This window comes from Paroedura picta, chromosome 8 (genome assembly GCF_049243985.1).
Source record: "Paroedura picta isolate Pp20150507F chromosome 8, Ppicta_v3.0, whole genome shotgun sequence".
NCBI lineage: Eukaryota > Metazoa > Chordata > Lepidosauria > Squamata > Gekkonidae > Paroedura > Paroedura picta.
In genome coordinates, this window is record NC_135376.1 from 6,264,485 (window position 1) to 6,281,773 (window position 17,289).

The 17,289-nt window shown below is 52.9% G+C and overlaps 1 protein-coding gene across 1 annotated transcript in view; it reads right to left on the reverse strand.

Moving 5' to 3' along the window:
• Positions 1 to 284: 284 nt before the first annotated feature.
• Positions 285 to 17,289, reverse strand: part of ECE2 (endothelin converting enzyme 2) — a 37,908-nt gene continuing 20,903 nt past the window's right edge. Inside the window, exons 9-19 of the mRNA XM_077348221.1 lie at positions 14,009 to 14,151; positions 11,968 to 12,082; positions 10,494 to 10,604; positions 8,850 to 8,948; positions 8,186 to 8,263; positions 7,771 to 7,874; positions 6,378 to 6,488; positions 4,838 to 4,905; positions 3,486 to 3,676; positions 3,259 to 3,354; positions 285 to 2,477 (exon numbers count right to left, since the gene is read on the reverse strand). Of these exons, the coding sequence (XP_077204336.1) occupies positions 2,301 to 2,477; positions 3,259 to 3,354; positions 3,486 to 3,676; positions 4,838 to 4,905; positions 6,378 to 6,488; positions 7,771 to 7,874; positions 8,186 to 8,263; positions 8,850 to 8,948; positions 10,494 to 10,604; positions 11,968 to 12,082; positions 14,009 to 14,151 (1,293 nt within the window). The 3' untranslated portion in view covers positions 285 to 2,300. The remainder of the gene's footprint in view (positions 2,478 to 3,258; positions 3,355 to 3,485; positions 3,677 to 4,837; positions 4,906 to 6,377; positions 6,489 to 7,770; positions 7,875 to 8,185; positions 8,264 to 8,849; positions 8,949 to 10,493; positions 10,605 to 11,967; positions 12,083 to 14,008; positions 14,152 to 17,289) is intronic.

Genomic DNA, 17,289 nt, shown 5'->3' on the forward strand with positions numbered 1-17,289 from the left:
GATTCATTCCCTTGGGGACAACAAGTTTGCTTTGCATTGAAGCAGAGCTGTTGGATCACATGAGTAATATTTCTCATTTAAATTTTTGGCTCGCACCAAAACTTTTTTGTTTAACCCACCGGGAACCTGCAAACCCCATGGGCAGCCTCAAGCTTACCGCCTTGGCGATTGCTGCGTTTGAGTGAGGATTACGGCCGCCTCTCCGTCCAGCCTTCCCTCCCCACTCCTGTTTTTAATTTTTTTATATTTTTGCCGCACGCGTTGGAAGACTACTCGGAAACCAGTGAGCGGAGACTGCTTTTTAATAATTCGATACACCAACGGCACCCCTCCCCTCCCCGAAAGACACACGCACACGGACACACATACTGATCCAAGGCACTGGTCCCCACCAAGCACAGGGGGCTGGGGATTTCTAAGCCAAGCAAAGTCTGAAAGTGACCGGGAGCCTGGACGCCAGGGTTCGAGGGGGCTCCTCGGAAGCCGAGCTGGGCCCCTAACCTGAATGCCCAGTTGTGGTGGGGTTTCATGTGCTTTCAACAGGGCATTCCATCCCTGCCCTGGGGTCATTGAACGTGGGGGTCTCCCGTCGTTTTGAGCCTGGGGGCACTGTTAGAATGAGAACGTGGCTGACGCGGCCTCAAAATGGCTGCCACAGGAGGCGGAGCTGGCTACAAAATGGCCACTGCAGGAGGCGGAGCCAGCCACAAAATGGCCACTGCAGGAGGCGGAGCCAGACACAAAATGGGCACTGCAGGAGGCGGAGCCAGCCACAAAATGGCCACTGCAGGAGGCGGAGCCAGCCACAAAATGGCCACCGCGGCTTACATTCAATCACCCTGTGAAGATCTTCGTGCTGTCAGGGCAGCAGCCTCCAAAGTGAGGCTTTAAAAAAATAATCTGCAAAGCCAATCAAATCTACAATGGCTGATTGGAAGCCTTGCTAGAAAATTGCTTCTTGGCCTCACCCACCATCTAAAAACGTTTGGAGGGCACTGAGAAAGAGGTTGGCGGGCGCCCATGGGCACTACGTTGGAGACTCCTGATCAATGGTAGAATTCGGGGGGATTTGTCTTGGGGCGGGCATGGACGGGGATGCTTGGTGGGCGCAACGCTAGACAGAAGGGGATTTCCCTCTCCACAGTGACTGGATGGGATTGTGTTTGACGTGGCACAGCTCCCTTTGCTATAGCGAAAACTAGAAAAGCAACACGGCAACCATGGGCTCAGTACCCCAGGTGAGCTGGGGAAGGAGAGTCCCGGATTCCCCAGACCGAGAGCTGTGTTGCTTCTTTGGCTACGGGTAGCGCAGGATACAGGGACGGCGCTCTACTTTTCCCTCGGTCCGGGGGGGAGGGGCGGGGGGTCCTGTGGTGTAGCCAGCCCAACCTCAGCCATGCTCCACCCACTGAGCCGTGCAGGGGAATCACAAGAGCCGGCTGCAGCTTGGATGGCTTTATGAAAGCTTAAGACAAATTCGTGGAGGACCGAGCAATGCCTATTGGCCAGGTGGAATCCTGGAAAACCAGGCCTTGGCTAGGGGGAGGCAAAGGTCCTTGCTTTCAAGCTAAGTCGCCCCCCCCCCCCCCCCGGTCAAGGCCTCTGGTGGTCCCTTGGGGGCAAACAGGACACAGGCCTAGAGAGGTCTGGTTCTGATCTACCAGGGCTCTTCTGCATCCTTATGCTCCCCAGCATGCATTGAGTGTCAAAGCTCGATTTCGCCCCCCTGTGCCTTCCAAAGAAGTCACTGGGTGGGGGGAGAGTTGCCAGCTCCAGGTTGGGAAACTCTGGGGGATTTTGGGGGTAGAGCCTGGGGAGGACAGAGACAATGTCACAGAGTCTACCCTCCAAAGCCTTCATTTTCTCCGGGGGAGCTGACCTCTGTAGTCTAGAGATAAGGGGTAATTCCAGGGGACCCCCAGGCCTCACCTGGAGGCTGGCATCCTTGCTTCCAAAGCTAGGCCCCGGAGGACAGAGAGCTAGGGGACAACAGCCTGGCAGCTGGACTGGAGATTGTTTGGGAGCACGTGACATGCTTAGCTAATGAGAGTGAAGCTGTTTTGGGGGGCTCCCCCAGCCCAGGAAAAGAGGCTCGGCTGAGAGTACAGGAGAAGACTCCTTTCTATCGGCGCCGAATGGGAATCACCCCGAGGCTGGCGCTGAGCCGGCGGAAGCTGCCAGGGCAGAGACTGCTAACTGCTCCCCAGGGCTCGGCTCAGTCCCCGTGGGCTGGGGTTGCACAGGGGGGGCAGCTGTCGCTATGTACAGACTCCCGCCGCGGGCTGGATCTCGTTGCGGCTCTACCACACCTCGCAGTGCTTTCCGGGGTTCATGGGGGAGCCCAGAGGGCACCGGAAGTGCTCGACGAAATCCCGGGAGTTGCTGAGGGTGCCGATGACTCGGAATTTGTCGGGGCTGTGCGGGTCGGTCACCAGGCCCTCGTGCGAGCTCTCGGGGGTGCGGACGGAGCACCACACCTGTGCCAGGGAGAAGAAGGAGGAGGAGAGGATTAGGGCTGTCGGGGCGGCAGCTGGTCCTTCCGAAAAGGCCGGAGAGCCTTCGTACGGCAGTGGTTAGGAGCGTCCACCTCGGATCTGGGAGACACGTGCCAGTGTTCAGGCCCTGAGGTGCCCATTGCGGTGTGCGAGGAGAATGCAGCTGCAAACCTCCTTTTATTAATATCTGGTGCGTTTTGGGCCAGGGGCCTACCGAGAAACCATTGCGTATCTGAAATAGGCCAGTGCTGGCAATGCATCACTGCTGGGACGGAAATCCTCCTAGTTCCTGCCGAACAGGCAGTGCCAGTAACGCTTCCATGTTTAATGTTTTCGACATCTGACGCCTTCTGGACCCTGATCGGGTAGAAAGGCGGTCTAAAAACGTTTTCAACAGATGTGACATAACACAGACACCGCAGAAATCGCCACACCCCAGCCCACAGCCAGTTGCAACAGAGCCACGATAAAAGGGTCCTGAGAGTGGCGTTGCCAACCTCCAGGTGGAGCCTGGAGACTGCGCAGAAATGAAACTCTTCTCTGGATGACAGCAGTCCGTTCCCCTGGAGGAAAGGGCTGCTTGGGAGGGTGGGCTCTGTTGCGTTCTACTCCAGTGATGTTCCCCCATCCCCAAACTCGCTTCTCCTGGATCCACCCCTAAATCTCCTGGGATCTCCGGAATTGCCAACCTTTGCTGGCAGTGCTGTTGACTGCACATGCATGGGAAACACACAGGAGCAGGAGACACACGGAAGAGGATTACCTGTGCAAAACCGAGGAAGAAGAGCTGGTGGCTGGTGAGGTCCACGGAAGGCAGACGCTTCTCCTCCCCGTTCTTCTTCAGCCACGTCCTGTATGCCTGAAAAAGGATTGGGAACAGAGCCTTTGCTTTCGGGCTCGATGGGGCCCTCCTGCATCACCCGAGGCAGAAAGGAACCCCCTGTACTCCCTGGCATGCCCTCTGTGGGGATCCCCAGGCTGCTAGCTTACATTGTAGGCTGCCTTCAGCCCCCCATTGTCCGCGATGTTCTCGCCCAAAGTCTGCTTGCCATTCACATGTTCTCCGTTGACCAGGAACCGGCTGTACTGTTCCGTCATGCACTCTGTCCGGTTCTTGAAGGCCTCCAGCGAGGAGTTCTGCCACCAGGGGCGCAAGTTGCCTTCCTTGTCGTACTGTCGGCCTGGAACAAAAGGAGCAAAGATGATGTCTGGGACAGCCGCATAGAATCATAGAATAGAATCATAGAAGGGACCTTATGGGTCATCTAGTCCAACCCCCTGCACTATGCAGGACACTCACAACCCTGTCGCTCATCCACTGTAACCTGCCACCCCCTTGAACCTTCACAGAATCAGCCTCTCCGTCAGATGGCTCTCCAGCCTCTGTTTAAAAATTCCCAAAGATGGAAAACCCACCACCTCCCGAGGAAGCCTGTTCCACTGAGGAACCGCTCTCACTGTCAGGAACTTCTTCCGGATGTTTAGATGGAATTTCTTTTGCATTAATTTCATCCCATTGGTGGTCTGTCCCCCCAGGGCAAGAGAGAACAATTCTGCTCCATCCTCTACATGACACCTTTTTAAATACTAGAAGATGGCTATCAGATCCCCTCTCAGTCGTCTCCTCTCCAGGCTAAACAGACCAAGCTCCCCCAAACTTTCTTCCTACGTCCATAGGTTAGGCTGCCCCTGAATATGAATGTTCTATGCAGCAAGGGCTTCTGTTGGCACTTATGACTGTTGGGACCATCCAGAAGAAGTCTTTCTCAGATTCTCTGCTAGCCAGCTTGGGAGCTGGAGAGGCCAAGGACCAAACCTGGGACTTTTGCATCCAGCACATCTGCAGGAGAACTGAATGGAGACCTGATTGGGGGAATGGGAAGCTTCCTCCACCTTCCTTGAGTCCCAGCTTAGACTTGTGGTTAAGAACGGCAGCCTCTAATCTGGAGAACTGTGGTTGATTCTCCACTACCCAAAGGAGTCTCAATGAGGCTTCCAATTGCCTTCCCCCTCTCTCCCCAAAACAGACACCCTGTGAGGTAGGTGGACTGAGAGAGCTCAGAGAGAACTGTGACAAGGCCAAGGTCATCCAGGTGTCTGCATGTGGAGGAGGAGTGGGGATTCAAACCCAGTTCTCCAGAGTAGGGTCTGCCACTCTTAACCACTGCACCATGCTGGGTCTCAAATTTCAGACCGGCAAATAGCGAGGGGACACTTCTAGGCCAGCCCCAAAGGGTTCATGCGGTATCTCAGGGCCCCTCCCTGAGAAGGACACGGCAGGCAAGCGAGAGGGCAGAAACCACAAGCATCAGCTGGAAGGGAGCAGAGGGGACGGCTCCTACCTTGGTCGTCGAAAGCATGGGTGAGTTCATGGCCCATCACCACGCCAATGCCTCCGAAGTTGAGGGCCCTCCAAAGGAAGCCAAAGGGAAAACGACAGGTTACAATGGTGTAGGCTGCCTCGGGCACCGGGCAAAAAGGCAGAGAAACAAGCAGTGTAAATCAGATGCACGTGGAGGTCACAGCACTGGAACTTGGACAACTGGCTTGTGTTGTGATTACTCCAAGTGCTTCTGTGGCTGGTTAAGGACAGGCCACGGAACAGGGCCTTGGGACAGGGCCGCCAACCTTCAGGTTGGGCCCGGAGAGCTCTCCGAATAGCAACTTATTATGGATATGGTTCAGATGGGGAGTCACGTGGGTTTGAAGCAGAAGAACAAAGTTTGAGTCCAGTGGAACCTTTGAGGCCAACCGAGTTGCAAAGAACATCAGAGAAGCCATGTTGGATCTGGCCAAAGGCCGATCCAGCTCAACGATCTGTGTCCCATAGTGGCCAAAACTCAGGTGCCCCCAGGAGGTCCACCAGCAGGGTGAGAACTCCAGGAGCCCTCCCACTGTGCCCCACCAAGCACGAAGGATACAGAGCATCCCTGCCCCAGGCAGAGTGTTCCATCTATATCTTGGGGCTAAGAGCCGCTCACGGACCTTGAAGGCGTCTATGCTTGTAGCCGCTTGCAGCTGTACTTCCTGCGGCAGTGAATCCCACGTGTGAACGACTCTTTGGGGGAAGAAGGACTCTCATTTCTCTGTTCTAAGAAATTTCAGTAGGGAACTGACTGGAGCAGGATACTTTGCTGACCAGGGTTGCTCAGGAATTAGTCCCAACCCAGCACCTTCCTAATGCTGCGACCCTTTAATACGGTTCCTCATGTTACGGTGACCCCCGCCATAAAACTAGGCAAGGGTTCTTTCACAGAAATTAAACCAAAACTGACCAATGGGGTGAAGATCCATTGTTCAGGATTGTATAGAAATTGGTTTTTTCCCGGGGTTTCTCAGTTCAGCTCTGCCTCTTGTCCCACCATGCCGATCTCGCTCTTTTCCGCTGCTCCAATCAGACGAATGCTCTATCCCGATCTACCCTGCAGGGCTGTTGTGTCGATGGCGCCCCCTCGGCCAAGCTGATTGCCTTGCTGCGACCCCTGTGAAAGGATCATTCGGCCCCCAAAGGGGTCCCGATCCCCAGGTTGGGAACCATTGTCCTAACCCAGGGGGTAGTCAAACTGCGGCCCACCAGATGCCAGCTGGCAGGGGCTCGTGGGAATTGCAGTCCATGGACATCTGGAGGGCCGCAGTTTGACTACCTCTGTCCTAACCCAACGTCAGAATGCTTGTTTTGGAGAGACTAGGATGCACATGCCTACGCATCTAGATTTGCCCATGCAGCTTGACTCCGCCCATTTCATGTCCCCCGTGCCCCCCTGTCCCCTGAATCTTTTGAGAACCGGACTGAGCGTGCTCGTCCCAGCAATATCCACCCACGAAACTCTTCCGCTCCAAGCCCCTCCTTTTCTACCAAACAGCCAAAGCACCGTGACGCACTTGGGGTGATCGCGAGCGTAGAAGGGAGCCTGCAGGATACCCGCGGGGAAGACGATGCCGTTCTTGGAAGGCAGATAGTACGCGTTGACGGTCTGCGGGGTCATGCTCCACCTGGGGAAGGAGGAAACACAGTTAAAGGGGTTGGTGTGCTTCGCGCAGCAGAACAGGAGGTGGAAAGACACGGGCTGGAAAAGCCAGTTGATTACATGGGCCCCAACTGAAATCTGAGCAGTAGCACCAAGTACGGTTTGTCCTGGTGGAGAACTGCTTCTTAGAATGATCCTCCTGTTTAGAAACTGAACAAACCTCATAAGGACATCAGAAGAGCCCTGTGGATCAGACCAGTGAGGGTCCATCTAGTCCAGCATCCCGTCTCACACAGTGGCCAGCCAGTTCCTCTGGAGGGCCAACAACAGGGCAGAGAGGCCGAGGCCTTCCTAAGAACATCAGAAGAGCCCTGCTGGATCAGACCAGTGGTCCATCTAGTCCAACCTCCTGTCTCATACAGCAGCCAGCCAGTTCCTCTGGAGGGCCAACAATGGGGCAGAGAGGCCGAGGCCTTCCTAAGAACATCAGAAGAGCCCTGCTGGTTCAGACCAGAGGTCCACCTAGTCCAGCATCCTGTCCCACACAGTGGCCAAGCAATTTCTCTGGACAGCTAACAACAGGGCATAGAGGTTGGTGCCTTCCCCTGAGGTTGCCTCCTGACTCTAGGATTTGGGGGATTGTGGAGGTTCCTTCCAGCCACCATGGCTAGTAGCCAATGAATCCTCCATGAATCTGACTTCATTTTAATCCTGTTTGTTCCTGTGGCCATCTCTACATCCTCTGGCAGTGAATTGTCAGGCAGTTTGACTTTTTTTCCCCTCTGAGAGCCAGAATGGTACAGCAGAGAACCGGGCTAGAATCTGGGCATCATGGTTAAAATGCTGGGAATCATAGAATCATAGAACCATAGAGTTGGAAGGGGCCATACAGGCCATCTAGTCCAACCCCCTGCTCAACGCAGGATCAGCCCAAAGCATCCTAAAGCAAAGCTCAGGTGTGAATCCCTGCTCTGTCCCACTGGGTGTCCTTGGGCCACTCACACACCTGGCGTAAACCTGCCTTGCAGGGTTGTTGTAAGGATATAAAATGGAGGAGAGGAGAATGATGTGAGCCACTTTGTTTCCTTGTCGAGGGAAAGGAGGAGTACGCAAGAAGCCAACTCATGACTCAGATGCCAAGCTGGTTCTCTGCTTAGGGCAAGAGATGTCTTTTCTCAAGCGATGCCTCTGGAAGAGAAGTTGTCCCCAGGGAGCCAGATCATGGGCTCACCCCTCTGAGACACCCACTCCTCCACATCCCACTAATGACGCATGTGCCCCCCTTCCCAGGGATGGCAAATCCTTACTGGTCCCGGTTGGGAGGCTTCCGCAGCTGGTCGGCCATTAACCTGCCCGAGAAATTGTAGAAGTTCAACATGTTCTGGAAGAAGGAGTCCTCAGACACTTCGTACTGGGGAGAAGAACAAAGGGACAACGGCTCAGCTTGAGAAAGTCCGGCCTCATAACAGGTGAGCAGCCGGGACTCAGCAGCCAAACAGGAGGTCCTGGGTTCTGTCCCCCGGATCTCCCTTGAGAAGGGTCTCCTGGAGCAGGAGGTTCTGGGGAGCAGCCGTTGTTTGGAGCAGCGGGCCCTAAGAAAGCTCCGTAAGTCCCTTTGTAATGGGCACCGCCCAACATGCCTGCCTAGCACAGAAGTGGCTCTTTCTCAGAGGCATCCATATTCTGCCCCTCCCGCCTCCGACCCCCCCCCCCACCTCGTACCCCATCGTAGATGTCGTCCAGCTCTTTGTCGTCCAAGATGAACTCCGGGAATCCGATCATGTCGTAAATCGCGTCTGCCTATTGAGAGGGAAAAGAGTGGGGTTGGAGATTCGCAGATTGCAAACTAGCGCAGAAGAACAAAAGAGGGTCTGATACAGGCAGCTGGGAAATCCACAGGACTTGTGTCCTTAAGCAGCTGGCTGGCGATTGGTGGTTCGATACTTTTTAAAAAACGGAAGCCCAAGTTTCTCAGGAACCCAAATTCTCCAGCTGACACACACCTTGGGGGAAGAGGGAACCTGTTGGCAGTTTCAATAGGCAAAGAGGGGCAGAGTGCCAGGCTGCTTAAAGGAACAAAGTTTTTTGTGTCAGAAAAGAAAGAACTTTGCATAGGAGAGGAGAGAGACCTCCCTAACTGTCTAACTGTTGTTCTTCATCGTCCAGTCTGTTAGTTCAGGAGGCAAGCAGGGAGGAAGTGTGCTCAAAAGAACAGGACGTCTCTTATTGAGATAGTCAGGACACTGGAAGAGATTAGATGAAAATCTTCTAGTTCCTATTCTAACTATGCTAAACACACATCTCCTCTAATGCCCCCTGCTGGACACTCTTCATATTCTGTTCAAATGTGCACTCTGCAGATTTTGCATATTCCAACAGAATCCACCTTCTCTTTGGCCGCTTGCTTCGTCTTCCCATCCATCCAGTCAAGCTGGCGGAGTGATTCCTCAAAGGCTGTCCGTATCTCAGCAATCATATCTTCGGCCTGCAGGCAAGGGAAGAAGGGTAGGGTTGCCATCTCTGCGTTGGGAGATACCTTGAGATTTGGGGGGTCGGAACCTGGGGAGAGCAGGGTTTGGGGAGTGGAGGAAGTTCAGCAAGGTACGGTGCCACAAAGATCATCCTCTAAAGCAGGGGTAGTCAACCTGTGGTCCTCCAGATGTTCATGGACTACAATTCCCAGGAGCCCCTGCCAGCAAACTCCTGGGAATTGTAGTCCATGAATATCTGGAGGACCACAGGTTGACTACTCCTGCTCTATATTGTTGGTGTGTGGTGAGCACAGTGGGAAGTCTTCTGGAGTTCTGGCCCCACTGGTGGCCCTCCTGATGGCCCCTGGGTTTTGGCCCCTTTGAGTGATGGACTAGACGAGCCCTTGGGCTGATCCAACATGGCTTCTCTGATATTCTTATGTCTGGGGCAGTGCTCCTGTGTATTCTTGGTGTTTAGGGGGCTTTTGGTGTTCTGGTCCCACTGGTGGACCACTTGTGTACCTCTGGCGGGCTAACAGCAGGGCATGCAGGCTTAGGACTTTATAAGAACATCAGCCCTGCTGGATCAGACCAGTGAAGGTCCCTCTAGTCCAGCCTCCTCTCACACAGTGGCCAGCCAGTTCTTCTAAAGGGCCAACAACAGGGCAGGGAGGCTGAGGCCTTCATAAGAACATCAGAAGAGCCCTGTTGGGTCAGATCAGTGGTCCATCTAGTCCAGCATCCTGCTTCACAAGGTGGCCAACCAGATCCTCTGGAGAGCCAACGACAGGACATACAGATCAATGCCATCATAACAACATCAGAAGAGCCTGGCTGGATCAGACCCATGCAGCCTCCTGTCTCACACACTGGCCAACCAGTTCCCCTGGACAGCCAAAAACAGGGCATAGAAGTTGTGGCCTTCCCCTGATGTTGCCTCCTGGCACTGGGATTCAGAGGGTGACTGCCTCTGAATATGGAAGTTCTTTTCGGTTCCCATGGGTAGTGGCCACCTGAGCCTTCAGGGAAGGCAATATATAAATGTAACAATAAAATATTCACCTTCATGAATTTGTCTAATCCCCTTTTAAAGCTGTCTTTGCGTGCAGCCATCACTGCACCCTCCTGACAGTTTAAAACCAGTTTAAACTGGTGTTAATATCATTTCTTTCCCCCAGGGAATCCTGGCCGCTTAATTCTGTTGTGTAGGGTGTGTATGTGTGCATTTGTGTGTGCGCGTGCGTGGGGGTGTAAATTGGGGATTTCGTTCCTCAGAAAACCAGCCAAGTGACATTCTAAAGATGCTTTTGTGGGTGGGTGGGGGGAAGGAGCCATGACAATTAATTGGGAGCAAAGCTAATGAAAATGATGCTGCACATTAATCTCTGTGATTTTATTATGTGGAGCCTGGGGAGCACCAAACACTGCAGAGGAAAGCCCGTAGATGGAATGCCTGGCTGGTGGAGGCATGCCGGTGTGGGGGTAGGAAGGAGGGCACGGGAGTGCCCTGGTGGTGGGCAGAGCAGAGCCCCCCTCCCCCATACCCTGGGGATACTCACAATCTCTTTGCTGTGCCGATCGAAGGTGGCTTTCACAAACAAAGCGCCGAGGGCAAAGCCCAGCGTGTCGTCGGTGTTGGAGATGCAGGTTTGCCAGCGAGGAGTGCAGGACTCCAGAGGGGGAGAGAGAGAGAGAGAGAGAGAGAAAGGGAGACCTAAGGGGGGGGAGGCACATAACTGGGGGGGACGGACGGATTGAATCTCTCAAGCCAGCGGTTTGCTCTGGACCAACACTCGCCAAAGTAGACAGAAAATCCCAGGAAAAGTAGCCCACGGCTGGTTTTCAAGGCTTTATCAGACAGGAGAGTGAAGGGGCATGAGAAAGAGGGGAGGGGCTGTGGCTCAGTGGAAGACCCTCTGCTTTGCATGCAGAAGGTCCCAGGTTCGATCCCCGGGATCCTCAATGAAAAGGATCAGGTTGGAGGAGATGTGAGAGATCTTTGCCCAAGACCCTTGGGACTTGCTGCCAGCCTGAGTAAATACTGACGTCACCAACCAGTCAGGATAAAGCAGGTTCTTTCATGGAAGGGCCATGGCTCAGCGGAAGAGCCACCCCTTTGCATGCGGAAGATCCCTGGTTCAATCCCCGGCATCTTCAGCTGAAAGGGTCAGGCAGGAAGTGATATGAAAGATATCTGCCCAGGGAGCTCCTGCCAGTCTGAGCAGGGAATAACAGAATCATAGAATCATAGAGTTGGAAGGGGCCATATAGGCCATCTAGTCCAACCCCCTGCTCAACGCAGGATCAGCCCTAATCAGGATCAGAATATTGACTGTGACGGTCTTATTCAGTATAAAGTGGCTTCCTGTGAAGGAGAAAATCTTTAAGCCTTTCTTCCCCTGTTATTTCTTCCCTGGGGGGAAACCCTCCTTATACATGTTTTATTCTGGCTTATGATCAGAATAAACAATTGATTGTTTGGTATCACTATGGGTGGGCAGGTAGTTGTGAGTATCCTGCATTGAGAAGGGGGTTGGACTAGATGTCCCTGGAGGTCCCTTCCAACTCTAGGATTCTATGATTGATCGACTAGAAAGCAACACCCCTGAGACATTACTGTTTCTCTGGGGAAAATCTATATAGATGCCCATATTTTAACTCCCTGGAGGGAATAAAAGCAATTTGAAAATGGCTTTGTTCCAGTAGTTAGATGGCCGGGGAGGCAGGGGTTAAAGTGCCCCCTCCCCGGCACCACTGTCCTGTTTGATAAAGCAGCCCCAGTAGTTAAGTTTGCAAAAATAATAATTTAAAAAGTTTTAAGGGGGAAAAAAATCATTGTAATGTCTACTGGAGGCCAAAAAAGCCCCCAACCAGCGAGCTTCAGGAGTTGAAGTCTCCAACAGCCTGCAAACTGAGGGACGACTTAAAGATGGTGATCCCCCGCGGCCGGCTGAACGTGCTTTCCCCAAGGAAGATCTGTCTGCCCTCTGCCCTCCAACCCCCCCCCCCCGCTCCACCCAACCAGAAACTCACCTTCTTGGTTCCATACAGCGTCCCCAACAGCTTCTCCTGGGCTGTCTCGAAGCGCTGGTCCAAGCTGGAGGCGGTTTTCTGAACCAGGTTCCAAATTAAATAATTGTTCAAGACGCTACAAGAGAAAGGGCGGAGCCATGTTCAGGCTGAGATCCCGGCCAACAGGGTGTCCCCCACTTTTCATGGGGTGAACTTCTCTTTAGCCGGTCAGAGGGCAGGAGCATCGGTTGGGCCCAGCTCTATTGATGGATATATGGCTCATCCTGGAGGCATAAAATGGCTGGATTCTGCCTTGTCCAGTAATCTGCGTGGTTCATAGAAGCATAAGAATCCTAGAGTGGGACGGGCTCATGCAGGCCACCTAGCCCCACTCCCTGCTTAATGCAGGATCAGCTTCAAGCATCCAGGAGAAGGATCTGTCCAGCCGTTGCTTTAAGACCAGCAGTGAGGGGGAACTCCCCACCTCCTTAGGCAGCCCCTTCCACTGCTGGGCTACTTGGATTGTGAAATCCGGTTTTACATGTAGTTTAAAGCCATTTCTACGGCTTCATCTCCTCTGCTACCCATAGCAACGGCTCCCTGCCCTTCTCCACCTTTCAGATCCTTCAAGAGAGCCATCCTGTCCCCTCTCAGCCTCCTCTTCTCCAGGCTGGGCATTACCAAGTCCCTCAGCCTTTCCTCCCAGGCCCCAGGTCATCCTCATCGCTCACCGGGTGGAACGAGCTCCCAGAAGAGATCAGGGCCCTGCCCGAGCTCAAACAATTCCGCAGGGCCTGCAAAATGGAGCTCCTCCGCCAAACTTTTGGCAACTCCGCCAACTAGAGCCCCCTGAGGCCCCTCCCATCACCAACAGCACCCAGCAAATGCACAGGGCCACTCCTGATCTGGCAATACTCTCAGAAAAAGTTGAATTGTCGTTCTGCCATTAACAGCTGCACATTTATAAAAGGTATAATGTTCTACGGTTAGACATATAAGTTCATAATCGTGACGCTTCTCGGTATCGTACTACGAATCTTCATTGTAAGCCGCAAGGGAGAGCGGGATATAAATGGAAGAAAATAAATAAGATAAAAATAAAGTCCTACAAGGACTTGGAGGAAATGTGGTTGTCAATCAGTCTGCACAAAGCCCAATCTGCTGGAAATACACACTTTTCTTGGATGCTTTAGGATGCTCTGGGCTGATCCTGCATAGAGCAGGGGGTTGGACTAGATGGCCTGTATAGCCCCTTCCAACTCTATGATTCTATGATTCTATCTATGATTCTATAAATCTTCTCCGAGCTGCCTTTGATTTTGGAATCTCCAAGAGAAACTGCTTGGCCTTCTGCAAACCTCTCTTTCCCCCAGCAATGCAAACTCTAGGACTAGGTGTTTCCCCACATTTAAAGAGGAGCCTTGGGGAATGGGTAGTTTATTTGTGGCAGGATGTTGCTGGCATTCCCCTGGTGCCTACCTTCTTCTCCCAGGGCCAATCTGGACATGCAGGTTTGTCAGGAGTTCCCTGCAGCCATACAGTCCTTGTGAGAAATGGCTTTTAAGAATAAAGGCGATCAGGAATGCCACCGTGGGGGGGGGGGGGGTAGGGGAGGAAGATACCTTTCTTTCCCCCGCTGCAGCATTCCAACAAAAACCTTCATTTTTGACAAGAGCCATTCCCTGCAGCTGCCCTGTGGAACTGAAGGTGAGTCTGGGAAACTCCAGCTCGCAAAAAAAAACAAGCAAAGGCCAAGGATATAGGTGACACAAACAAGAAAAAAGGAAAGCTTTGTGTACTGGCTAGGAGTGCAGACTTCTAATCTGGCGAGCTGGGTTTGATTCCGCACTCCCCAGATACAACCAGCTGCAGAACAGCTTTATCAGTGCTGTGGCCAGCCCAGGATCACCCAGCTGGCTGCCTGTGCAGGAAGAGAGCAGGGAATCAAACCCAGATCTCCAGATTACAGGCTGCTGCTCTTAACTAACACACCAAGCTGGCTCTTGAAAGAGAGCTGGGTGGGGCACAGCCCATAAGGCCTTGCTTGGGATTTGTCTGATACCTTTTGTCAGTGGTGTTGATGAGCTGGGATACTTGCTGCAAGTACTCCCGGCTGTAAACGACCACAGGCTCAGCGTCTGTCAACTCCAGCGGTGAGAGGAAGTAGGACATGAAGTCTAGCCAGTCGATGGCAGGAGCCAGGTCCTGTGGGAGAAAAGGGCATGCTCAGACCGTAACCTCTTCAATAGAGAAAGGCAAGCTGCTTCAGAAGAAAACAGTGCACCCTAATGGACTTGCTAATGAACTCCACCCAGACACAGTAAGCAATACACCTTAATGGACTTGCTAATGAACCCCACCCAGATACAGTAAGCAGTGTACCTTAATGGACTTGCTAATGAACTCCACCCAGACACAGTAAACAGTGTACTTTAATGGAGTTACTAGTGAACTCCACCCAGACACAGGAAAAGTACATCCTAGTCCCAGTCCATCCCCTGGGAAACTTCCAGAGAAGACAGAAATGTCATGCATTAAAACCTTCAGTACCCTGAGAAGTAAATGGCATGGGGAAATTCCCATCTTGCCATGTCCTACCTCAGAATATGCCAGCTCCATCTGCTAGTAAAACAGCAGGGACTTAAACTACCACACCTCAGCCACACAGCTCAAGAACAACAGTTAATTGACTCCAACCACAATTCATCCGGCCCTTTCCCTCGCTCTCTGTACCCGGTGAAGAGTAGACATCTAAATGCAAAACCCCATCAGAGGGAAGTGGAGATCTCTTGCAGTGACCAGATCCCTGGAGAACATGGGTGCTTCAGAGGGAGGACACTCTGGCATTCGGCCTCACTGAGCAGTTTCCCTTTCCCCAGATCTCAGCGCCTATCACAGGAAGGCCATTTGGGCCTAGACCTCAGCCCCCTCTCTCCTAGGCTCCACCCTCAAATCTCCCGGTATTTCCAAACCTGGAGTTGGCAACCTCAGGCATTGTATTCATGGTCTCACATTTAGACTTATCTCCAGTCACAGACAGTGATGGGTTTGAAAAAAGAGCTGGAGTTTTGTACCCCGCTTTTCACTGCCCGAAGGAGTCACAAAGTGGCTTCCAATCGCCTTCCCTTCCTCTCCTCACAACAGGCACCCTGTGAGGGAGGTAGGGCTGAGAGAGCCCTGATATTACTGAAGAAGAAGAAGAAGAAGAGTTGGTTCTTATAGGGCACTTTTCTCTACCCAAAGGAGTCTCAAAGTGGCTTACAGTCGCCTTCCCTTTCCTCTCCCCACAACAGACACCCTGTGAGGGAGGTGAGGCTAAGAAAGCCCTGATATTACTGAAGAAGAAGAAGAGTTGGTTCATCTGCCGCTTTTCTCTACCCGAAGGAGGCTCAAAGCAGCTTCCAATCGCCTTCCCTTCCTCACCCCACAACAGGTACCCTGTGAAGTGGGTGAGGCTGAGAGAGCGCTGAGCGAACTGTGACTGGCCCAAGATCACCCAGCTGGCTGCATGAGGAGGAATGGGGAATGAAACCCAGTTCTCCAGATTCAAAGAGCTGGGTTTTTTTCACTACCAAAAGGATTCACAAAGCGGTTTACAATTGCCTTCCCTTCTTTTCCCCACTACAGACACCCTGTGAGGTAAGTGAGGCTGAGGGAGCTCTGAGAGAACTGGGACTGACCCAAGACTGCATGTGGAGGAGTGATGGAATCAAACCCACTGCCCCTAACCACACAGCCCCATGCTCCCTCTCAAGATGCTCATCATCCGTCTTTAACCTTTCAAACGCATGCCAGAATTTCTGCCACCCTGTTTGGGCATGTCTCCGTTTTTCAAACTGCACCAGGGAGCCTCCAGCACACGCCCCCCCCCCCCTGGCAAGGCCCTGCTGAACCCCGCCCTCCCCAAACCTCCAGGAATTTCCCAGCTGGGCGTTGGCAACCCACGAGATCCACATTTGCTCCCAAAGGCCCCGAATCCAGCTCTGTTGTGGATGGGCTTGGATGCTGTTTTTTCCTCTTCTTTGGGCCTCCTCGTTGTCATGGCGACGGGTTGCTTGGCAACCCCTGATGAAGGAAGCCAGTTGGGCCCTCTTGCCGGGAGGCCTGGCGTCTGGGAGGTTGAGGGCCAGAGGGAGGGTGAAAGGAAGAGGGCGAATGACGGAGACACAGAGCAGTTGAAAGCCAAGTGGGGAGGGGGAGGGGAAGCGGGGGAAGAGGCGGGGGGGGGAGGCGCATGGCGAACAGCAGCGCTTGGGAACAACAGGGGACGGAGGTCGGAGGTCGACATCAAAACAAGAAATGGGATTGATTTGCTGGACGAGGCCCGTGGCTGGTTCGATATGCATTCGAAAAAACACTGCAGGGGTGATTTGTGGGCTCAGGATGCGGGCGAGGGTCGCGGTGTCCTTCTAAATCCCAGATGTCCCGTGGGAACTTGTAGGGTTTCCGACCCCCAAGTGTCCTGCGAGTACAAATTCCGGCGTGATCTCCGAAAGGGGCGATATATACTCAAAAACAGGAACCGGAAGAGCAAAATAAAGTCCCCCGAAAGAAGAAACGCTATCACTTAACCACCGGTGATAGTCCCGTAGAAGGAAACGATAAACGGAGACGGGGAGCAATCGGAAGCACGCAAAAGCACGGAAGCGCTATAACACTTTAAAAATAGCACCTTGCGGCTACTCAGACGGCACTAAATGCATGTTTGGCTCTGAGGCGTGGCCACAGAATTGCAACTAATTTCCAGACTGCAGAGATCAGCTCCCTGGCAGGAAAGGGCTGCTTGGGAGGTGCACTGGAGGGGGGGGTATAAAGTGAATGAATGGAGCCAGAGTGGTGTCGTGGTTAAGAGTGTTGGACTCTAATCTGGAGAACTGGGTTCGATTCCCCACTTTTCCTCCACAGGCAGCCAGCCGAGGGACCTTGGGCCAGTCACAGTTCTCTTAGAGCTGGCAGGGGCTCATGTTAATTGTAGTCCATGAACATCTGGAGAGCCACAGTTTGGCCACCTCTGGGCTATCTGAACTACTAAGTGCACTACAAGGCCGATAAAGAAAGAGCGGAGTGAAAGCCCTCAGGGAAAACCTTATTGTATATTTCGTGGAGTCTGTGTCTGCCTTCCTCAGCTCGGTGGACGTGATAAAACAAAAAAAAAAAATCTCGTTCTCCAGACAAAGTTCAACTAAAACAAGTGTATTTACTAGAAACTGTCTGGAGGATTCATTCCCTTGAGGACAACATGTTTGGTTCACATTAAAGCAGAAGCTGTTTGATTACACTAGTAAAAATTCTTATTTACATTTTTCGCCCCATGGACTCAACTTTTATAGCTTGGCTTCAAGC